The 25,000-nt window shown below is 37.5% G+C and overlaps 1 protein-coding gene across 1 annotated transcript in view; it reads left to right on the plus strand.

Annotated features, from left to right (window-relative positions):
• LOC114646921 (inositol polyphosphate-5-phosphatase A) overlaps positions 1 to 25,000 on the plus strand; it is a 494,778-nt gene that overhangs the window by 144,521 nt on the left and 325,257 nt on the right. Inside the window, exon 2 of the mRNA XM_028795326.2 lies at positions 16,404 to 16,445. Within this exon, the coding sequence (XP_028651159.1) occupies positions 16,404 to 16,445 (42 nt within the window). The remainder of the gene's footprint in view (positions 1 to 16,403; positions 16,446 to 25,000) is intronic.

Here is a 25,000-nt window from a genome sequence, read left to right on the forward strand (position 1 = left end):
ATCTGGATGGCATCTTGTGTGGAGGTAGTGAGACCTGAGGAGTGTAAGCTTTGGCCACGTGACACCTTTCCTTAAAAGTTTAATCACTATTATTATTATTAGTATTATTCACCCTACTTTAAGTTAAACACCAGATTTATTCTTTTTATGGGGGCAGAGAATTTTTGGAAGTTCAGGCATGGAGCAAGTTGCACCATTACCTATAAAAGCATGCGTTTGTGTGGAATAAAGCAAAAAAAAAGTTATTTGAATTGTTGACTTACATAAATGGTATGATAAATTCTAGCTACAATTCTCATTATTTAGGCTAAAACTGATTGATGTGAAATGATGTTTTGTGGAATAAACAGATGTGTCTATCTATCTATCTATCTATCTATCTATCTATCTATCTATCTATCTATCTATCTATCTATCTATCTATCTATCTATGGATTCCTGCAGGGCACACTGGGAGTTAGAGTTTGATGCAGCCCTGTTGGATTCCATGGGGGCCTCTAGGGGGAGCTGTGGAGACAGCAGAGCCGTGCTATTTTGGGCTTTCACCTCACCTGGGTCTGATTCCACACCTTGCTAACTAGCCACCTGGAGCACTCCCAGGTTCTGAATTAAAGGAGCTGCCCGCCTTCATTTGAGGCCAGAGTCGGTATTAAGAGGATGAAGCCCGCTAGAGAGAAGTGGAGGCAGAAAGAGAAGAAGAAAAGGAGGGACTTTGTATTTGATGTGTGTTTGGTGCATTGTACTGGGGAGCGAAGGAAAAGTGGTTCCCCATTAAAATAAACGTGTGCTGTCCGGGAACTTGTGTCTGTGCCTGTCTGTGTCAGGTTAGGGCGACTGGAGCACCCGATGGTGGTTCACAATATATATTGTGGGGAACAGCCCAAACACAGACAGGAAGACATCATTTTAAGCACCACAACACGTTTACTTACAACTATTTACACAGGTGAAACACACACAACCCAGTGCCGCAGCACGAATCACCCCAAAGTCCTGGCCTCTCACAATGCCTGTACTCTTCTGACCACCTCCACTCCTCTCCTCCGACTTCCGTCCTTCTTCCACCTGACTCCAGCCATAGAATGGAGGGAGGCGGCCCCTTTTATACACACCCGGATGTGCTCCAGGTGCCTCCTGATGAGCTTCCGCCGCCCCGTCCTGGTGTGGCGGAAGTACCGGCTGCACACCCAGAAGCACTCCAGGTGTCCCTGGTCTTCATCCCCCCAGCACTTCTGGGTGTGGCAGGAGTGCTGAGGGCCAGGGCTCCACAGGCACTGGGGTGCCCCCTGGCAGTGACCACGGGCCCCTATAGGGTTGAGCTTCTAAGCACCGTTCCTGTGGTCCCCAAAGCCACCAGGGCGGTCGCCCCTCATGGTCTGGAGGAGGTACAAGCCCTCCTCCAGTCCTCCTGGGTGTCCAGACTGGGTACCACCCCCACTCGCTTGCCACTATATATATATATATATATATATATATATATATATATATATATATATATGTATATATAATATACAGTATATACATATTGTATGTATGTATGTATGTAAATATAAAGTTCATTGACTAACCGATTGACTCATTAACAAAAACACTATTTCTCATTTAGTTGAAAAGCTGAAATTTGGCAGGACATTACATTTAGGTAGGTATCTGCTAGAAAGGGCTTCTCAAAACTTCAGCATTTAGGGGTCACAGCCCTTAGTTTGTGATCAGAAGTGAGGATGGCGATGTAGATAGACCAAAAGCTTCATCTGTGGTCTGAGCTCACTCTTCACCACTATGGTCTAATATAACATTTGCACTCGACTGCACTTGATTTGCAAATAACGGGACACCTAATCCTCATACATTGATAGCACCTTCCATAAAATACCAAATCTACAAATTATACATTTAGACAGGATTTGCAAACTGCTGTGAGCTCTCAGATATCTGTGCAAAGGCGAAGAGTTTGCATATCCAGGGTTGAATGCAGATTTCTCCACCTGGTTCTGTTGTGTGTGTTGTATCCGATATCTACTGTCAGTTCAGCTCAGTTAATTTTTATAAACACATTTGTACTTTAATTTATACCAGTGAATATTACTTTTATTTTTACAAAGAGCACTTCCATTTATAGCTTATGAAAGGATCAACAACTCTCCCATAATTCACCGTCCATTACTGTCCCTTTATTTATTCTGTCATCTATTTTTGTCCAAATGTTAAACCCTTTCCCAGTCTTGACTTAAGACTCATGTTGCCACTGGCTATAAAGCAGCATTAGACTTCCTGTTGTTTTGTGGTAAAACCCCCAAATTTCTTTCAGGGTTCGAGGTGAGCTGTACTTTTGCAACAGGGACACCAGGCTAAAGCTTCTTTTAGTGTTCTTTGGTGGCCTGAATCTTCAGTTGCCTCAATAAGGCCATTTTTACAAGACAGCATGTCTGCTGTTTGTCCTCTTAAAGGAGCATTTCTATTTGCGTCATTCTAACCGGGGGCCATGTGCTGTCTTTAATCAGCCTAAAGGTCTTTTACCCTTTTTCCAGCACTCCCTTTTTCCCACATCACGTCCCATTCTGTAGATCTCCGATAGCTCTGTATATAGTTTTTCTAGTGTATCGATTACAGTTACAGTACTTGCCAGTCCACTGGTTGTGTCCTCCCTTTTGCAGTGGCAGGGCAGTGTTTACCATTCTTGCCAGCCTGTGTTTGCCCTTCGCTCCACCAACCATAGTGGGCCCTGCCTTTTGCTGCTTTTCCTGCCTCTAGAATTTTGTCCACCATTGTATATCTAGACATGCTTTTTTATTTCCATCTGTTTGTAAGAATTAATTACAGTATTGATTTGTCACAAAGACCACATTGTTGGGTTGTCATTAGGTGTCTTTTACAGTTTTTATTAACACTAGCAATTAAAGTTTAGAACAAAGAAGTTTTTTACTAAAGAGAAGAGGCGTTCTTCAGTGTGTGCTATATGGTAACATACTCCGGAAACGGAAAAGTGCAATTCATATGACCAACTGCGCAGCTGAAATGAGATTTAGAGACATGGCCTACTTTGATTGCTAGAGCTTTCAGACCTGTATTTGAAACACTTAGAGGTTGTCATCAAGATGAGATTAATTTTGAAAGCTTGCATAAGTGTCCCAGTTACAGTTAAAAGGGATATGTTTTGGGGCATATGTTTCTGAAGTACAATAATCAAGCATCTTATCAGAGATAATGGAGATAAACATGAAATTATCATGTTAAAATAAGTGAATGGGAATGCAGAATAATTCTTGTCACCGGACCACTGTTGCAGTTTTCCCCTCATCTTCAGACTGTCAAATGCAGATGCTTCATGCATAGATATTAAGGTCACTTAGGTGTGAAATCCCTATTTCATTAATCCTGTCATTACTGAGTTTGAGTCCAAAAAAAGGAAATGTAATACTTATGCCTGATGAGACGACTTCATGACTCACATGTCCTGTGGAGGTGAGAGACGAGACTAAACTAATCTTGTTTCAAGTAGCAAATAGGATTAATTGTGTAAAACCTTACAGTGAGAATGTTGATAAAAACTTACTTTAACATTTTATTTTATTAGTTAATAAATGTTATTGGTAGAGAAAATACAGTAAATACAAATTGTAGAAGTGATTGCTTTATTTATATCGTGCTTGTGGTCATGTGTAAAAATGTTAGGAAGATACCATCACCTGGGGCAACTGTAGATGAACGCCAGCTTCTTGATCTTTATGTCTGTGCATTGATTTGAAATTGTTGCAAATATAGCCAGGCAGTTATGCTTCATCTGTATTCCAAGAGGAATACTGCTATTGGAGTTTGGTGCATAGACCTCTTAACTTTATTTGAAAATTCACTTTTGCCTGGAGTTCCCAGGGGGTAGCAGTGAAGGAGTGGATGAAAACAAAACTGAGTGCCATTATGAATGATGGTGCACATCCTCTCTGTGACACACCAACTCTGAGTGCTTAAAACCAAAAAATTATTCAGCAAAAGGGTTTCAGGAAATGCTACTGGAGTGCCGTCATACTAACAGCAACACACTAATTCCTCACTGTGACATATAATCTACTTATTTATTTAATGAGCTTCTGTGAAAAGCCAAATTTCCCCCTAAAATCAAATAAAGTTTATTAAAATAAATTCTTATTTGTCAGTCTAAAGTAGTGATGTCTGCGGTGGGTTGGCACCCTGCCTGGGATTGGTTCCTGCCTTGTGCCCTGTGTTGGCTGGGATTGACTCCGGCAGACCCCCGTGACCCTGTGTTCAGATTCAGCGGGTTGGAAAATGGATGGATGGATGGAAGTAGTGATGTCCAACTCTGATCCAGGAATGCTAACGTGGCTGCAGGTTTTCCTTCCTGCAACTTTTCCCCATCAGTGACCAATTTGTATTGTTGATTGACTTCTTTTCCCTTCATTTTAATTGCCATGGTTGTGAAGACTCTGTCCTCTGAATTGATTCTTTTTTTTCCTTAAATGGTAACTAAACAAAAACGAGATGTAAGGAGAGCCAACAGATGACAGCTAGGTTGGGGCCTCCAACTCCAAGCAGTTTCACTCCAACCAGTTTCTTAGTTAGAAGCTGATTCTTGTTGTTCAGTAAACCCGTTATTTATTTTTCATGGCTTGTTAGTGCTATCATTCTGCCACAGCAGATGTTTTCCAAAACTGTTGTTTGCTTTTTTAAAAGAGAACTGTCAAAATGTTTTGTAAACATTAGCAGATCAACATTAGTAAGAACTTCACCTTTCTTTATTTTCAGAAATTGTATGATGGAAACAGTTTAGTTGGTCATTTTTTGTCTTGTTTTCTATCTTATTGATATTTGGCTGATAATTAAGGGGAAAAAAAACAATTGAGGTGTCTGAGTCTTAAATAGCACGTCAATTAAAATTAGCACAAAACAAGGGCAAATGGCTAGAATAAAAACCTGCAGCCACAAGTAACCCCCCAAGATGCCCCCATACTCGGTGTAGGAGTGCCTACACTGTCTAAGTAGACTGTGTCTGAATTAATATGGCTTGGTGTGTTGATGTACCCAGAGATAGCCGGAATCAGATCTGAATGGGATGCCACTCTATGTTCCGAAGGCTACAGGGATGTTTTCTGAGCTGTCTCTGACTATGAACTGGATTAAGTGGGTCAGAAAAAAAGATAGATTTTTACAAATGTATATAGACTAGCAAATGTACTTGAATTGGCCAAGCATGAAATTGTAATATTTGTATAACTGAAGTGTAATAGAGTCATAATTGTTACAAGGATAGGCTTTAGCTGCCATGAAGAGTTCTAAATGGATTTTAAACAGATATTTGTATGCATGTTTCTGTCATTGGGTTAGGTATGATAACACTTTTATTTATTTATTTATATATTTATTTTTATACTTAGGAAAGTTTAATATTTCAGGTGTATGGGCAAAACATTGATTGGTTTTTCATATTACTGCTTATGTTACTTTTCAACAAAAGTAATTTTTGTAGCCTTGAAAATTAAAGTACAATACACCGGTAGCTCAGACAGAAGTAATCATGTCTGAAAGTGATCCTTGTGTTTTATTTGCCTTCTTTCCAATGACTATTGTAAATACAGTGGTCTTCAGGTGATGGGGTGAGGCCATCCAGCCTGTATCATAGTATGTATACACACAGGGAGCTTTAACTACAAACTCCCTGTAACTTCCATAAGGGTGATTTTCCTGCTATTTAGCTGTAAATTGTGTGCAGATTACCTGAAAGTATTTTTAACCAAAGGTCTTAAATAAATGACTATTATTATACACGTTTCTGCTTTTTGTTTTGGTATTTTCATACTGTATATATCACTGTTTATATTACAGGTATTTAGAAAGAATATTGTTCATCTAGTCTCTATGGCAGAGTGGCAGTTCTGCTACATGGTTTCAAAATATTAATCTTAAGAATTAGCTATTTTTTAATTCTTATTTATAAAAGGTATGTGTTGCAGATTACATTTGATCTTGAAATACTAAATTACTGGGTAGTACAGATATTGTGACTTAATGGCTGGCGCAAGGGATTTTAAACAACTGTAGAAGGTTGCCATTTTATTTCCCTTGCACAATGTGTCCATTATCAAAAGTCCTAAGTGTCAAAGTGGTTTGGTGTTCACTATAAAAGGTACCATCCATCCATTCAATTCCTAATACATTTCTTCAGTTCAGAGTCATGGGAATCCAGTTGTTTACCCAACAATATTAAGTGCAAGGCTGAAACCAATCCTACATGGGATGTCAATGTGTCACACTCACAGCCATTATCACTCATACAGAACCAGTTTAAAGTTGTCAATAAACTTAACTAGAAGTGGAAGTAAAACCAGAGTACCTGTAAACATGGGCAATGTCCAGGCCGGTATTCGAAATCAAGAAGAATGTGGAGCTATAAGACAGCATTTCTAACCACTGGGTCACCACATCACTCTGCTACGGAAATGTTGATTTATATAAACCATATATAAACAATGCATATGTATTCTGTCTGTACATTCTGGTTAAACGGCTTTACATTCAAAAAATGTTGCTTATTTGAATCCTTGCACATTGTTTTGTCATGAGAAAGTTTACTTTTTTGGTGTGTTACTATTGGTTTTCGTGTTTAATCTAATCAGTTATGACTGACCCATACTGCTTTGTGGACCATTGATTTCCATAATCAGCTAATATAGGAAAGGCAGCCTTGTGGCACAGAGGTTGGTCTCACAGCTCTAGATTCCAACATTCGATTTTAAAAGTCTAGTGGCTGTTTGTGTGGACTTTGAACATTCTTTCTGTATCTGTGCCAGTTTTACTTCTGGGATTTTCTTTCACCATCTCAAATATGTTGACTGTCAGTTAACCCTGTATGAGTGATAGTGGAAGTATGCATGACCGTGTCAATGAATTTGTGCCGCATTAATGTGTACTGCCATTGCATCATATGCCACCAAGAACAGACTATTTGCTACACTGATGAGGATTAAGCATTTATTTTTGTTTCTGATAATAAAATACCATCATCTTGCTGATAATAATAGTCTAGGGAACAAATCTCCTGTATTATGTAAAATATTGAGAAGCACCACTGATTCCTGACTGACTCCACAGTAATCTCAAAAACACTGAACAACTGGCTCATTTCCCTTATAGGTTGTTTTCCATTACTGTGTCAGGATTAGGTATACATAACCTCTCACAAACCTTACCATTTTAGGTGTGTTTACTGAACTGCTTAGCTGCCTGGATCCTGCCATGTACAACTCCAGGAGTGCTTCCACAACATATAGCCAGTGGAAATGTCACTTTCACCTCAGCCTTTCAGTGATTGGCACTTGTCAGCACTCTCCGTTTAAATGAACACAGCACCTCATATGTCATTGTCTGCAGCAACTGTTATTTTTGTGATTTCTCACTTATAGGTGTTGGTGCCTTTAGAGACATCAAGGTAGCCTGTTATGGCCCACTGATGAATGAATACAACGCCAGCAGCACAAAAGTATTCAACAGTTATTCTTTAATTGACCAGATACTACCGTTCAGCAGTGTTTCTTTGTTTATAATTTCTATATCAGACTTAAATATCACTTTCTTCCTATATGATTTTTTTAATGATAGTCTTCTTTGTGAAAACACATATTTTAAGCTGAGAAAGGCAATCAAAGTGGAACATGAATATAATTTTAGATAATCAAAAAAAAAAAAAGCTTTTCACAAATGCCCCTTTTAAAAGGAAAATGTTTGGACGCTCTGAAGAACTTGAAATAAGGTCTTTTTAGTGAGTTAGTATAAATCCTTGAGGAATTGTGAAGACATTTTAGCCTAAAGAATGGAACATCAAAGAAAGGGTAGGAAATCCCCAGCAAGCAGCGGAAAGGTCTCATAGAAAGCAGCTTTGTTCCACTGGAACCTTTAGTGAAGTCTTTCTTTTTATTTTTCAATTTGTTAACATAGATGTCAGTTTAAATATTAGTTTGATGGTAAATATCAGTGGTATTTTTCATCAAATAAGAGGATTGTAGCATTAAATAATGAGTGGCAATGTGTACAGACCTTAAATACTCACAACTGGTCACATTCATTAACACCGCTTCACTTCTCCTTGATTGCAATGGATATGTCGCATTTCCATCTAAGTGTTCTGTATATAGTCTGGGAAAAAAAAATTCTTTTAAAATATCCATGTCAGAGTTGAGTTGTTCACTCTCCCTTTTTAAAACTTGAATCATCACAAATTGTATTATTTTTTTGAGGCCACAAGAGAAAGAGTGCAGATGTGAAACAGTTTGTGTGTTTCCTCTTTAAAGCATTACCAAGCATTTTCTGTGTCTAACCATCACTAAAGTTATCTGAACAGAGCAGTTTTAATTGAACCAACACTGAGAAACCCTCTTTCCGTTTGTACTTTGTACTGTATGCAATTTTAATGAAAAGAGTCACTGTAAAGATATTTGTTTTGTTTTTCCTTGTACTTCTTATATATTTTCACTTTCCTCTTGCATAATAAAAAATGATCCAAATGGCAAAAAAGTGACTGTGCTACTCATATATGTGATGTGTGAACTTTTGATACTTTGTATTTGTGTGTGTGTGTGATTGATGCATTTGTTGATAAGAGGAGAACTCAAGTTATGAGACGTGTAGCCCATTTCTCGCTTGCAGGTAATGGGAAAACTGAGTAATGGAGCAACCTCTCGCTGAGCTTTGAGCTTTTTTTTATCTGGGTTAAAAACCCACAAATGCCTAAAATCTAGTTTTTATTTGTTGTTGTGCAGAATTTGTGCTTTCAAAACCACACTAAAACAGAGTCTATACCATAGGCTGCCTTTACAATGTACAGCAAACTTTTAAATTAGGTTTCATGTTGTGCCTCAGTTTGGATGTCATTATTTTAATGTTCTGTTTTCTTTTCTTTTTTTTTTGTTTTAAATCCAACAGTCTTCTGAGGCAGGTAGTCTCTAGGGGCCAGACCTGATTCTCAGAACGAGAATACACATCTAGGGACAGCTCACTAGAAAGCTTGTAGTGTATGGCGGCTAAATCCACCCAACAGGATTTCTTCCTAAAAACCCGTCTCCAATTTCCTCCTGATCATGGACATGAAATGTTTGGGGTTGCAGTGCCCCATTTCTCCTCATGTATTGGACAAATAAATACAATAACTATGAAAAGACCAGGAAAGAGCGAAAGAAACTGAACAAAAGTCTTGATACTGAGAGAAAATAAAAAGCTAAGAATGAGTTATCCATTCAGAAACAGAGAAGCACAATGTAAGAGAAGCGTAAGGATTAATTTGTGTACTATAATGAGCGTAATGACAGTAGAGACAGACAAACGTAGACCACTCCAGGCACTTGGCCTCGCAAATTGAAAAGTTCTACTGTCTGCTGCAATATCCTTCTGTCACTTTGACTGTTGCATCACTACAGTATGTGGCATAACAACATCAAATACAGTTTAGGTAAGCATTGTGGTCTATGGATATGCTATGTGTTAAAACACTGTGGCTATACTCTGGCCTGGCATGTTTGCATCTCCAATGAGACCGTAATGTTAACTTCCTTTATTTATTCATTTAGACGTGCAGTGTGCAATCTTGTCTGTGGTTCTGCTGGACTTGTGCCAATGTCGTTAGGCATACTTACTGATTTGGGTATTTTGAGTACCGAACACTGCACCTCTTTTTCGCTCTTCGTCCTTTTCACCTGTGTTTACTTCTTATGTATATTTTGCAATTCGTATTTTCACAAATATAGCCACCAGTTCTTTAACCTTATGTCAACTCCAATGAAATTGATGTAACTGAACGAAACAGAACACAAACAGCACCTGTGAAAGCAAATTGTTCACTTTTACCACTAGTCAATTGGGGTTTTCAAATACGAATCTGATTTTATGGAAAGGTTTTTCTCTTGCAACAGATTATGTTTAATTTTAACACATTTATAGGTTTAATAGTGCTCTTTTTAGCAGACTTTTCAGCCATAGACAGTTCATCGTAATCAGAAGCTTGCTGTCGTTTGGACTAAGTTAACAAGAGCACCACTGCAGTTTACAGTTTAAAATCACTTCCTCTTCCTTTAGCACAGCTTTCATGAGGTGTTCGATTAGAATTATGACACTCAGAGTCCCATCTAATTGTTCCCATCCACTTTTAAGCAAAATTCACTCATGGTTGTCTCTAGAATATTATAGGTCTGGCTTTGCTGTACTATAAGGTAGGAAGCAGTCCTGAAGCATGTTAACTCTCTCACACACACACACACACACACACACACACACACACACACACAAACCATACACTTAAACATGTTTAAAACAGAAACATAGAAATAGCAGATATCTGTACCACAATACTTGTTGATCAGTTATGTATTTGTAATACCACACAAAGATTATCGTTATTATACAGTATGTAATTTCATCTTTAGATATGACCATCATTTCAATGCACTAAACTGGTCCACAGTGTATTAATAATAACAAGATCATTTTGAGAAGACATCTTAATTTGATACCTTTATCCAAATAAGGTTTTCAGTAAATGCTTTCAGCCTCTGCTGCATATTTATTTTGTGTTTCTACAAGTAAATCTGCCTTAAACACTCATCAGGGCACAATTACTTTAAGAGAGCTCATTTGCCCTTATAAGTTTTGTTAAAGTTCTGAAAGCAGTCCTGTCCAGTTGCCAGAGCTTTTTTTTTCTGCTTGTGTAGTTTAGAGTCCTTATCTGCTGTAGCTGCTATACATTTCCTAGTTATTGTCATGATTGGGTCCCTGATTTAATTTTTCTTGTCTTTCATTGAACTGTTTAGGGTAATCCGTACATCTTTTATGAGGTTTTGACACCTAAGTAATTCAATTTACATGTTTATTTTGTGATTTAAGACTCTCTGAGCAAGTTTGTACTGTTATTCTTAGACACCATTTTGTTTTTCTTGTGAGTACTGCCATTGTCTGACAGTGGGGTTGGTGATTGCCTTGACATTGTGTGGTAGAATCCCATGGGGTTACACTACATGTCACATCATCGGCGTGATCATATAAAGACTGGCATGTGTACTACTCTGCATCTGAGACTGGTAAAATGTGTTATTCTCTAGTCATTGTTTCTTTGGTGCTTTTCTGGCTTCATTTCTGAAGTTTTAAATTTGATTTTTGTTTCACACCTTTTTTGACAGAAGGCCGACTTCTTTCCTGTTTTTTGATTCTTGCACGATTTTGGTTTGTGGTTTTCTCCTGGTCCTTTAAAGTAATACTAAAAAAAATCTTTGTCTACTTAGACAGAACAGTTACAGTGCTGTTTTGTGATTGAAAGTTCTTCTCATTAACATTTCAGATCTAAAATATGAAAATCTTCATTTACTGCTTGCTATAATTTGCTAGACAGTGAAATTTTCTCTCAGTATCCATTTTTTATTTTTGATTTTCTTGGTTTAGGGTCAAGAGAAACCAATGGCTATTCCTTTAGCAGCAAGACCCATTTAGTGTTCACATGCACAACAGGTTGATGTAACAGCATGTTCTTGGACTGTTGAGGGTAACTTATATGAAAGAAGTGGATCCCATTCCAGTTATTTGCCCATTTAAAAAAATGAAGCATGTTATGATCAATGTGAATCAGTGTACATCAGTTTTTTTTCCAGTTAGACAACAAACATGAGTGCATGACAGTGTCAAAATTTTACAACGTTTTGCCTGTCAAGATACCAGGCTGATTCTGTAGAACATTTGTCAAGCTTTTCTTTAATCTTTGATCTCTCAATCAGAGCTAATCATTCTGGTTGATTTTGATAATTAAATAATGCAGTAAATCAGTGTTTTTATATGTGATGTTTTCTGCACCTCTGACATTTATCAGATATTATACTCAGACCATTGCACTAATCCCACATTCTGTTAATTATCATCATTTATTTATGACACTTTTTCAAATATTTCACAAAATGAAACATGCTCAACATTTTTCAAAGCAAAGAGAAATGAAGCACGTACTGATATTTAAAATAAGTTTGAACTAAATTTATCTTTTTGAGCTGTTATATTCTCATAGCACCAAGTTATGGGATTTTTACAAATTCGGGAGAAACTCCCTTGCCATCCTAAGGATTACTAATTAGGCAGTGACTCTGAAGGAAAGATTTAGAAATAAAGATCAAAGGTTTGTAAGAAATTCAGTGATAAATTAATTAAGTGGCATTGATTTGAAGAAGGATAGCAAACCTACCAAACACTTCAGTGATCCCTAGTGAACACTGCTAGCTCAATAATTAAGACGTAGAATCCACATTATACCAACCTTGCATAGAAAATGCCATTAACCAAAGTTCTGGAGTCAAATGAAGAAGTGTGTGAAGTCAGCCTGATATTTACTTTAAATGAGGTGCAGTTTAGTACTTGAGAGAACAATCAATGAGAACACTGCATAATGCACAGTACCAGAAAGAAGCTACTACCGTACTTAAGAAAAAAAAAATCAACAACATTTATTTATATAGCACATTTTCATACAAACTGTGTAGCTGAAAGTGCTTTTCAAGATGACAAAATAAGTTACATGAAAAGAAAAACAAATAAAATTAGGCAATAATATCTTTTATATAAATGTCTACGCGTGGAAGTGTGTGTTTCTGTCTATTCGGCTGGAAGTGCGAGGCTACAGCATGAAGCTCAAAGAGCCGGCAAGGCGGGCCCAAGTTAACGAGTCGGAAGAAGAAATAAGTACGAGACTATAGCATGAAGCTGAAAGAAAGCGACTCCGTCACCAAAGTGAAACCGCCGACGAAAGACAAACTTGCTTAGCCGCTAATACAAAAGTGAGGCGAGCACATCAGCAAAATGAAACCTCCGAGAGTGAAACTCGCTTAGCTGCTGACAGACAAGGGGGATGAGCACGTCCATAAAATGAAACATCATTTCAATTTTATTTTATTTTAGTTTCTAGGAGCCCGCGCTTTTTACAGCACGGGCTTACACAGCTAGTTAAAGAATAAGTAATAAAAAAGGTAAGGTCAGATGTTCAAGAGAACAGAAATAACAAAAAAAACTCCATTTAGGCTGGAGAAAAAAAACAAAATCTGCAGGGGCCCAACTGACTGGGCATTCTACGTAACATAAATATTCTTAAATCAGTCCTCTTTGTTTTCCTGCTTTACATGATAGTATATGATGATGTTGGTCTTGTGGACAGCTGGGACACCCACCCTCATTCCATCAATGCAGGGGGCTGCATGGTGCCTTGATCAGGTGATGGTGGAGTAGATCGTTACTACAAAAGAACTGAAAAAGACAGCAGAGAATAGTAGAGATTAGTGAAGATTGTGAATGCCTGAAGAATATGCTAATTCTATGCCCATATAATTAACCCGGAATGCAACTAAAATGTAGTTACGAAAAAGTCATATTAAAATAATGAATTTTTACCAGTTTTTTTAAATGTTCCACAGTATTGGCCTGCCGAATTTCTACTGGTATTCCAGATTTTAGGTACACCACAGCAAAAGACCATCTCACCACTTCTTTTAAGCTTGGCTCTTAGAAATATAAACAGATTCCATTTGAAGATCTAAGGTTACGACTTAGAGTGTAGGGGGACAGGCATTCCAAAATAAAAGACAAAACATTGATTATTTAAGGCTTTACAATCCATGAGTAGTATTTTAAAGTCAATTCTGAATGACATGGGTAACCAATGTAATAACACTAAAAGTGGAGAGATGTGCTGGAAGTTTTGTTTCCTAGTTAAAATTGTGTCTGCTGCATTCTGCACTAATTATAGCTGATTGATGTCTGTCTAAGGTTGTCCTGTTAGGAGTACATTACAGTAATCTAGTTGACTAAAAACAAAATTGTGAGCTAATTTTTCAGCATCTTGTAAAGTTATAAGAGGTCTAACTTTTGCTTTTTTCCTTAAGTGAAATAATGCAGTCATAGTACAGTACTGTAATCTGGTTAATATGCGATTTAAAGTTTAGGGTTAGAGTCAATAATTACCCCAAAATTCTTTATCTTTGTCTTGACTTTTAAGCCTAAGGGATCAAGTTTATTTCTAATACCTCTAATTGCTATATCCATATTTTCCCATCACTAAGATTTCTGTTTTTTTCCTTACTTAGTTTAGAAAGTTACTACTCATCCAGTCGGAAATACTTCTAAAAATGTAATCTGTTATTTGATGAATATGATCCAAGGGTAATACTCTTAAGGAAGGGACTTTGTAGTCAATGTTAGACAAAAATTTATTCTTGCAGAAAATAATTATATATCTGGTGTGAACCAAAATCTGCTTGTTTTGCGCACAGTATCATTTCTCCTGTGCTGAATGGTGGTTACAGAGTCGCGCTATATGGTGGTGGTTGTATTTGAGCAGCGTCTGACAAACTTGTAGAAAAATGGTTAACAAGGTATAGGCAGCTACTGCAAGGAATCTTATTTAACAATGTTAATGTCAGGGCAAAAATACATCTCTTAGCAAGCAGGGCAGTGATCTAAAACACAATGTGAAAGTAGGTGAACGTCCTTGAGTTTCTTAGTCAGCATTCTACTTGCAACACTTTTAACAGTCCATGGTCATCTAAATGATTGGAGTTCAACATTAATACCCATGCAGCTTAAGAATGCTATGTCAACTTCATTAAGAATAACAAGCCAAAATTGGGACCAAGCAGTATTTAAAGTGGGTGAATAATTAATCCACTAAACATTTCCATTGTGAGCTTTGAGTATGTGTTCTTTCAGTGGATTGCAGTGTTAACATTTCTTGTAATGCACTAATGCTTTGTGCAGAATCATGACATGATTGGTTACTTTATTTAAATCTTTAGGTTATGTTTCACATAGCAGAATTTTAAGTGAATCAAATCATAAAAACAAATACCCCATTGATGTGATGTGAACTGCTTTCTTTGGATAAGAACAATTTTTCCTGGAAAAAAACACAATGGAGGGTCAACAACAGCAGTGATTTTGCGTCATCCGCATTTGCAATAATTATGTTTTTTGTTTACTGAACACAGCCTTGTGAGCAGAATGCCTATTCTTTGATAAGTAGAAGAGTACATGAAAATTATGCACTGCTTCATGTGCTATAGAAAGTACACATTTCATCTAAGTGACTCTATAGAAGATGGCAAACTATGCTGGGGGCATACAGTGAAGGCATCGCACCTTGTCATTGCTCCATGGTAACCCTTGACTCATTATCTTGAAATTGTCTAATTACGTTTAACAAAAGTTTTGCGTTCATGCAAACTGGTCCAGGGTTCACTTTTACCTCCCTGAGACTGACATTTCTAAAGGGTCCTTGGTCTGGTTGTTTTCATCTACAACTCAGTGTGATTGACGCAATCACATCTACCTAATCTGGACTACAAGGAAAATAGCTCCAGAGTTTAAAACAACTTCCCAAAACGAGGTAGGTGTGAAAACACCTTTAATGCATTTGACAATCTGTACTGCAGCTAATTTGTAAATTGTAACAGTGAAAAAAATGCAGTTTCAGCATGTGAGTCTAACATACAAAATTAACATATAATAATAATAATAATACAGTTAAAATAGCACTATGAGCAAGGAAAAAAACAGTCTTAGATGCGTCACCAGTTTATTGTAACCCCAATCATAGTTGCACAGGACCAATTTAGATTTTTCCAATGAACATATCATACATGATTTTTGGAAAAACTGTACTCCAAGAAATCTCTGCGAGATACCGAGAGAATGTGTAACCCGAGTATAAACATGTGACCATATAATTATTAATTCAGCAATATTTGAAAACTGTCCAAGGGCTTATGCACTTTTTGAAAGCTCAGTGTAAAGTAAATGGAGTCCTGTCCACCTTAATAAATGGACGTGTTCTGTATATCTGTGTGTTTCTCCAGTTGCTGTGTCTCTGTTGTCCAACAGATGGTGCCTTACACACATTAGCACTGCTATTACAAGCCCCATACCAAATGCCGTATAACAGATGTGCCATCTGTTGGAATGACAAATGCAATGCATTTTATTACTACATGCTTTACAAAATACTGTACATTCCAATAGATGATGCAGTGCAAACGTTAACATTAAGGTCTACGTTGTTTACCTAGTTTTCAGCCCATCTTAGACAGCAAGTTAGGTAAATGAAACCATTTGTTGTCTGTAGTCTGCAGTGGTAATTGGTTAAACAAATCAAGCAATAAACATGCTGAACTTGTACTTTGTGTTCACATGGGAAGAAGACTAGTCCTTTTGTGATGATTGCCACAGGGATTTCTTTGCACTTAGTAGAGTGTTTCTTTCCCCTTTATGGTTCTTGAAATGGTTGAAACTACATGTCTTGTGTTTTAGTGTTTTCATATGTATTACATACTGTAAAAATATTTTTATAAACCTAAACTGTCATTTACGTTCTTTCTTTTATTTTCTAGCCTGAAAACCTGCAGAAGACCTGGCTTCGGGAGTTTTATCAGGTAATGTGCTTTTCTCAACCTCATTGCACTCTTCACTCTTGATGAGCAATATGAATGTTGTGGTTCCAGTCACTTAAGTTTCTTTTTTTTTTATCTCACTTCTTGATCTGTGCTGCTATAACAGTCATATACTGTATGTGTATATCTTAAACAGCTATAATATGTGAAATATAATGAATAAAACTGGGGACCTCGAAAAGTCTAATTAATGTTCTTAAGAAGCACAAAGTGCATTATGCCACTGAACTTTATTTTCTGCCTCTTGAAGTATACTTGTGGAATTTATTTTGTAACAATTTGCCCTTAATCATTTCACATATACAGCAGATGGAAACAAATACAAATCTGAAAGACCAAAAAGAAAAAAAAGCTTGCTGTCGCTCTTTTTGGAGTAACATCAGAATAACCACAAATCTTTCCATTTTTTCAGGAGGAAATATGCTAGTTTAACAGGAAGCTGAAACAATTTATAAGTTTCTGAGTTCTAAGGGATGCCAAAAAGATGCATTTTTATTTTCTTTTAGTTATGGTTTACAGTTTCCCTGAAAGACTTTATTTTATTATCTTACAGTGTTAACAGATAACTACAAAGTGAACCGTTGAAATGATTAAACATTATTTTTGAAGAACTGTTTGACTAGCTCTGATTATAGTCTCTATTGTTTGTGATACTGGGTGCAGATGCTCAGTTTTAATTTGTAACTTCAAACTTTGCTATTATTTTGTTGTTGACAATTTTCTTCAAGATAACTTTTACGTACCACCATAATATTGGCTACTTTGAGAAAAAAGCACTTCATACTTTAACTAAACTGCTACTGTACAAAACGTAATTGAGTCTCTTTCTTGGTAAGCACAATCCTGAAGAATTTAACATTTTCAGTGCAACACTTTTTTCACTTTTATAACTCATGTTTCAAGACACGTTATGTGAGCTGCTTGGGTTTGCCTAAACAGCCAAACAATGGGATTTAAAGGCTGAAGCCTTGTGGTTTCTATGTCAGCTACTTAACCATTTGGCTACAATGTCTACTGATATATTCATGCTCAAATAAATATTTGCTTATTTAGACCAGGGGTCGCCAAGTCCAGTCCTGGAGGACCACCCTGGTTTTCATTCTAACCCTTTTTGTAACAAGTGCCCTGTTTGTGCTGCTAATTAACTTCTTGTGAATTTGTTTTAATTGAATTGCTTTTTTAAGATTTGCTCCCCTAAATAACTTAACATTTCTTTCCTTAAATGGCAATCAAACAGAAATGAAATGTGAAGTGAGTGAGCCAACAGAAGACCAACTAAGTGAGGGTGTCAAACTCCAACCAATTTCACTCCAACCAGCTGCTTAATGAGATGCCAATTCTTGTTGTTAAGTAAACCCGTTCTTTAGTTTCATGATTTGTTGCTGCTCTCATGGTGCATTAGACCTGAGAAGACAAACATTCCTGAGACCTTCATCTTTATTTTCACATATTGTATGATGGACACCAGTTGTTTTGGCTCATTTTGTGTCTCATTATTGTTTGGCTGCTAGTTAAGGAAAAAGAAACAGTTAAGGTGTCTGAGTCTTCAAGACTAAGTCAATTACGATGAATTCAAAAGAAGTTAATTAGCTGCAAAAACAGGTCACTCAATAAGAAAAGGGTTAGAATGAAAACCTGCAGGACCGGAGCTGGCGACCCCTGATCTAGACTGTTTAATTGCTTTTTTTGTGTTTGTTAATATTACTAAGACCACATTGTTAAGTGAAGATAGTCATTTTTTCTGCTTCTGATGGAAAATAAAGTTTATCTGATTTATTTTTGTTAAGAATTTCATTGCCTTGTTATTATCATTGATATGCTGCCTAAAATGTCTGTATTCCTTCTGCCTTGTTGGATTCTAGTTAGCAAGTGGAAAATTTTGTAGATGTAGATTGATAATTTTAAGTGTACAGAAAGATTGAAACTATAAGATTAATACACCACATCACTGGAAAATGATCTTTAATGATAGCGTCATCACTATTTAATTCCGGTTGCAATTTAGTTTGTGTGTATGTTCTTTTGTGAAGTTGGTCCTGCATGTTGCTAAGATGCAGAATTCTGCTTCCTGCAGCTTCTACTGTACTATTTGCATGTTTTATCAGAGGATGCACAGTTTCTAAAGCTGACATGAGTAGATGTTTCTGAAAATGTGCTCGTTTTAGGTAGCCAGAGTGGATTAATGGCCAAGGGTACAGGCTGGTAGTCACACAGTTGCATGTTCATAATTTATCACTGACTCCCTGTGTGGACATCTCTGAGTTAACCTTGCCTTCCTCGAATTGTGAAGACGCAATGTATGCAAAAAAGTAAATTATAAAGTGGTTTGCCATTATAAATTATTCAGCTGGTGTATATAGTTGTTGGTTTTTCTGCAGAAGAATGATTTTGCTTGTAAATAGTGACATAGAAAATAAAAGCCACACTTTTAAATCATTTACAAGTATTCCTTATTGACATGCCAGTTTCATAATTTACTCAATTTTATATGCAAATGTTACAATGAACATTATTTTTTTCTACAATACTTTGAAAGTTGTGTGCTAATTAGTCACTGCCTTATTTATTTTTCTTGTTTTTATTCTTTTTTTCCCTCAAGGACTAAGTCCTTTTCCTTACTTGTGGAGCTTTGTTACAGCCCAGTCTAGGTTGTTATTTATATTATTTGAACAAAGCACAAGGGGCAGAAGAGAAACTGCTCAGAAGACTTCATGTATTGCTATTATCAAACATAAAAAGAAATAACTATCATATTTTACTAAAGCACATTTTTTTAAAATTAAAGTTTTTTACTAAAGTGTGTGCAGGTTGCTAAAACTGTTGTGGGGAACAGCCCGGACACAGACAGGCAGACATGATGGTTTTCCCACACACGTGTTTATTCACACTATATACAGTGCACATACCCAGTGCCTCGGCACCAATCACCCCTTTAAGTCCTGGCCACCACACAATGCCTTATCAGTCTCTGGTCCGCCTCCACTCCTCTCCACCAAGCTTCGTCCTCTTCCACCTGACTCTCGCTGTTGACTGGAGGGAGGCGGCCCCTTTTATTCCCCCCGGAAGGACTCCAGGTGGATCCTGAGGGCTCATAGCCACACCCCTGTGTGGTGGAAGCTCCCATGGTGAAGCCGGAAGTCCACCGGGTGTCTTCAAGTCTCTTCCCCCCATTACTTCCCGGTGTGGCGGAAGTACTGAGGGCCAACACTCCCAAGGCATTGGGGCGCCCCCTGGCAGTGACCACGGGCCCCTACAGGGTTGAGCTTCCAAGCTCCGTACCCGTGGTCCCCAAAGCCACCAGGGAGGATGCCCTCTCGTGTCGTAGAGGAGGCACAAGCCCTCCTCCACTCCTCCTGGGCGTCCCGGCCAGGCATGGACGCCCGCCAGGCACCACACTGTCTAAAATTCACTCACCTCTGAAAGACCTTCTCTTTGACTCTCCTGCCCACTTGCCCCATAATCCTCTTTGGAGTTTTTAACACATAGAAAGCCAAAAATGCATGCTGCCAATAGTGTCCACATAACATAAGTAAAAAGGAAGATGTGTCTTTTGAAGAGTTTTTTTGAATTTTGAAGTTGCATCTTCGACTTTTATCTATGATGACATATTATAGCAGAAAATATTTCTGAAACATTGTGTATCTGCTTTTTTCCTTTGCCTCTAGTATTTCATACTGCCAACCTCTACTAGACATAGAGTGGATCACTAAGAAGAGCAGAAGGTGAAACTCAAAGTTTCTTTTCAGTATACAGTTGCAGTTTAACTGACTGCTAGAGATAACCATTTGTTCTGAGTTGTCCTCTTTTGGGTTTATTGTTGACTGTAGCAGAGACAGAGCTTGTGCTTTGGGAAACCAAGGACACAACCCAAGTTACCCAGAGGTTTGCAATCTCCCTACAAGCCATGATGTCTGTGTTTAAACTGGAAACTGTGCAAAAAGTGTGACATAAGTGGTGGCTATGACTTAACTGTTTTTATGTAAAATAGTTTTGGGTTAAATAACATGATACAGAATGGTCGAACAACTGAAAAAAATAACAAAAATATGGGTAATAAAAACAATGGTGTGCAAATGGCCAAGTTAGAATGTACAAACTATCATTCAGTCTTAATTCATGTCTAAATTGATTTTGTGCATCTGAAATAGCATTGAAAGTGACTAGGTTTCATTTTTACTATCACAAAACCAGACTCTATGACTGCAATGGGCACAGAAGCACAAACACTCAACAAGTGTGATGTGGAAAGTCCCAATTCAAGTTGGTCCATTCAGATAATCGGCATGGATTATAGTAAAAGCGGCTTAAAGCAATGAATCCATCAGAATAATGCCATCCCAGATACCAACAGCAGTTAAGAAGTTGTAGTTGCTGGTATGTTGTTTTTGAGAAGTGTTTTCCTCACAAATGTGTTTCGTCTTTATACAGGTAGATCAGTGAGTGAATGGCTCAACATACTTTTAAACATTGTTGCTATCTAAATTATATCACACCAGTAACTGCGTACTGCACGATAACGCGCAGTGAATACACTTGACTTGACCATACTCCGGCTTGCTGCTTCCTGAGCAGCTCTTGTTTTCTCCATGCTAGCGGCCCGCTTCTTCTCTTCTGTTGTCTACAACAACAACAACAACATTTATTTATATAGCACATTTTCATACAAAAAAGTAGCTCAAAGTGATTTACATAATGAAGAAAAGAAAAATAAAAGACAAAGTAAGAAATTAAAATAAGACAACATTAGTTAACATAGAATAAGAGTATGATCCGATGGCCAGGGAGGACAGAAAAAACAAAAAAAAACTCCAGACGGCTGGAGAAAAAAATAAAATCTGCAGGGGTTCCAGGCCACGAGACCGCCCAGTCCTCTCTGGGCATTCTTTTGTTGGCATCTTTTCATATTAAAACTAATTAAGTCAGTTTTTGTGTTGCAATTACTTAGTACTATGTTTTCCTTAATTTTTCACTTAAGCTGGCACTTAAGTCTTCAGTCTGCCTCAAGAATGATTTAAGACATGAAGAGGTAGAGAAAGTGATGGCGAAGATGGTAGCAATGATGCCCTCTAGCTATCTGCCTCAAGAATGATTTGAGATATGGAGAGGCAGGGGAAGTGACAATGAAGGTGGTAGGGATGAGAACGGCGCCCATATACATCCACCACGCGGCCGCCCTACTACCGAGAGTTTATTCTACAATAAAATAAAAATAAAAAGAGTAATAATTCCAAAACTCTTCGCTTTTAATATAAAGCTGTAGTGCAGAGTTTCAGTGGAATATATATCTACCAAATTTCAGTCTACAGGTTATTTGATTTTTGACCTTGAACTTCCTGGATTGATCTTTGACCTTGGAGGTCAATCATCACCCCGAAAGCAGATAGTAGACGTCACATAGTGTGCCAAATTTCAGGTCAATAGGTCAAACGGTGTGCAAGCTACAGGTGATTTAAAATCCTGGACAGACAAATGGACAGACACGGTAGCGTATTATATAAGAAAATTGGCCTTTGAAGTTAGAAAATGCCAGTTTGACTGAATAGCTGTTGGTCCAGGTGGATAAGGGTATTGTACTGAACATCAAATGCCTATAAATTGTGTATCATAATTTTATTTAAAGTGATGAATATTAGTTGTGGTTTTTAAAACATTGCTAAAGTCAGACTATTTGGGGGTCTACCTTTGGATCAATAAGGTATTAGGTAAGTGTAGTGTTTAAACTATGAAATGATGGCAGTGATGGTGACAAGCAGCACATCTTCCTGGTCATCGTGTGATAACAATGTAGTAGCATTGTCAACAACAATATGGCTGGTGCCATCTTCAAACATACTGAATGGCAGCGTCCACAATAAATATAAAACCACTGCAAATAATCACTAAAAATAATGATAGAAATTGACAGCAAGCAAAAAATGCAAATAAGTGTAGAAAAAAGTACAAAATGAAATTGGTAATGTCCAAAACCCTTAATTCATAACACTTTGGCACAAATACAGTACATGGGTTTCCTGTTAGTGTTCTATAGATGTGCACTCTCTTCTGAGCCCAAAAAATACAGTACTGTATATTGGATTCACTTTATGGAAATGTCTGAGAAGAACTAATGTATTGCATTCTGCATTCTGGTCTGTTTTTTTTTTCTTAACTCCGAAATTTCATAAACCCATTTTGGGTTCATTCTACTTAATTAATCTTTTATAGATTTATGTTTTTTAAATATTTCTTTTGTAAACAATTTATTGAATTCATGAATTGCACACAATGCATTTGGTTTGCTCATTTGCTTCCTGATAGTATGGTTTGTTTAATACAGAGTACACTTAGTTTAGCTTGTATTGTCAAGCAGGCCAATACAGTAAGCATGTTAATGTGTAAATAATGACCATGACAACAGCTTGAAACTTGGTATAAGCCTTTCCTAGCTACCGTATCTCAAGCCAGAAAAAGAGTCTGTTTACTCACAGACTGAAGCATTAAACGACACAGCTTTTAATTATGCACTGTTTGTGAGAAAGAAGTACATTTTAAGTGTGCAGTATATTAGTCTAGATTACTAATAAAGCATTAGAAGTTTTAATCTAATTATTCCAGAACCTTCAAAAAAAGACTTAAAACCAGTAATTTTCAGATAATTGTTGGTTCATATTTGTATTTTTAATTCTTTCAGCTGCCTGAACTAAAAGACATTGTCAAGGAAATCAGGTCAACCATGAGTCAGAAATGATTTAGTGGTTAGATAGTAAATAGAGTTTACAGGCTTATGGTAAGTTATCTGTGTCTGTGCAGTGTATTTATTAATTCATACTTCTCATACTACAAACAAATAAACAACTTTGAATATGAAGTTAGCGGATTAAACAGAATGTTGTGTCCTGATGCTGGACCTGTTTTTAATTTGCCTTTCAAAATAGTTCTTCTGACTCACATACAGTTTAGGAGTTTCTGGGAATACCCATCTCCCACATGAAGACCTTGCATTTGCAATATAAATAGGAATCACCTGCCTGCTATGACTGGTACAGTACATGTACAAGGAATATTTTCTTTCATGTCTGTTTTGTCTTTATCTATATTCTATAATGCATTGCAGTTTTAAAGATATATGAATAAAAAAAGAAAGTAAAAGGAAATGTTTACAATTTAAGTATTCACAAGGGGTAGGTGCCATTTATTTTAATTTTTATATATTTTTAAATAACTTTTTATATTGTCTTTCCTTTTATCATTTAAGGAAAATTAGGAGTTTGTCTTTAAAAATAAATTTACTGTACAAATCATAATGAATAAGTGGAGAGACATGCTATCAATGTAAGACGGACAAAGTACTCTTTTATAAACTGCTGTTCGATGACGCATTTCAAGACACATCTCAGATAGTCCTCCTCACTTGCATTAAGGCGGTACATCAAGGAGTGTGTCTTAAAATGAATACATGATTTATAATTGAAGTGTCTTGCTGTTTGAGAAGAGCTCTCGGGTGTCTTCAGTGAGTCAGAAATATAAGTGATTTAGGTCAGGTTGGGGAGCATGCCCTGGTACAGTGTGTTGCTGCATCTTGGTTGGCAACCTCCCAGGCAGACACACGGTCCAGTCCCACTACCTGGAATTGACCATCTATCTGCCACTACCAGGTGTTACATGGGAGTCCCTTTAGCCTTGTCCAGCCACTTGGGCCTTCAGCAATGAGGATCCTGCGAGCTGAATCATCCTCTGGGAATCACAAGACATGGCCATAGTGCTGTAATTCCCTCATAAAGTAGGTAGTGTGTCTCTTTCAGGACTCCATGAGCAATCGCTCATTCCATGCAAATTCAAACCAGCGGTACCCAAGGATTCTCCGAAGAGACACAGCACCAAAGGTTTCCAGTCTTCATCTCAGGTCACTGGATAGCATCCATGTCTCACAACCATATACCAAAACAGGAACCACCAAGATCTAAAGACTTCAAACCTTCATCCGTTGGAAAGATATCAGGAGTACCACACACTCCTTTCCAACGACCTCAAGACCCCCATGCTCTCCCAGTTTGTCTACTGACTTCATAGGAATAGTTCCCGGAAACATAAATGTTATTGCCGAGGTAAGTAAACCTCTCAATGCATTCAACACTCTCTCTACAGACAGACACTGCTGATGGCTGTGCCGAAGAGGTCATTAAAGGCCTGGATGTTGGTTTTTATCCAGGACACTCGCAAGCCCAAACACTCAGACTCCTCACTTAGTCTTTCAATAGCCCTCATCAGAGCTTCCATTGACTCAAATGGAGAAAATCACAGCATCATCGGCAAAGTCAAGATTAGTGAATTTCTTCACCAACAGATGCCCCATAATCGCTGGACCCCATGACCCTGCCCAACACCCAGTCCATGCGAGCAGAAACACAAAATTTCACCACTTTTTCAGGTGTCAGTGTCTTCTTTAGTCAACTAATAAATGTCTTTAATTTGATTCACTTTTCAGCCCGCGACAAGTTGCCAATCCATCACAAGAGCATCCTCACTCATATAGGGTTAATTTATAGTTTCCAATTAAG

This window comes from Erpetoichthys calabaricus, chromosome 2, assembly GCF_900747795.2.
Source record: "Erpetoichthys calabaricus chromosome 2, fErpCal1.3, whole genome shotgun sequence".
NCBI lineage: Eukaryota > Metazoa > Chordata > Cladistia > Polypteriformes > Polypteridae > Erpetoichthys > Erpetoichthys calabaricus.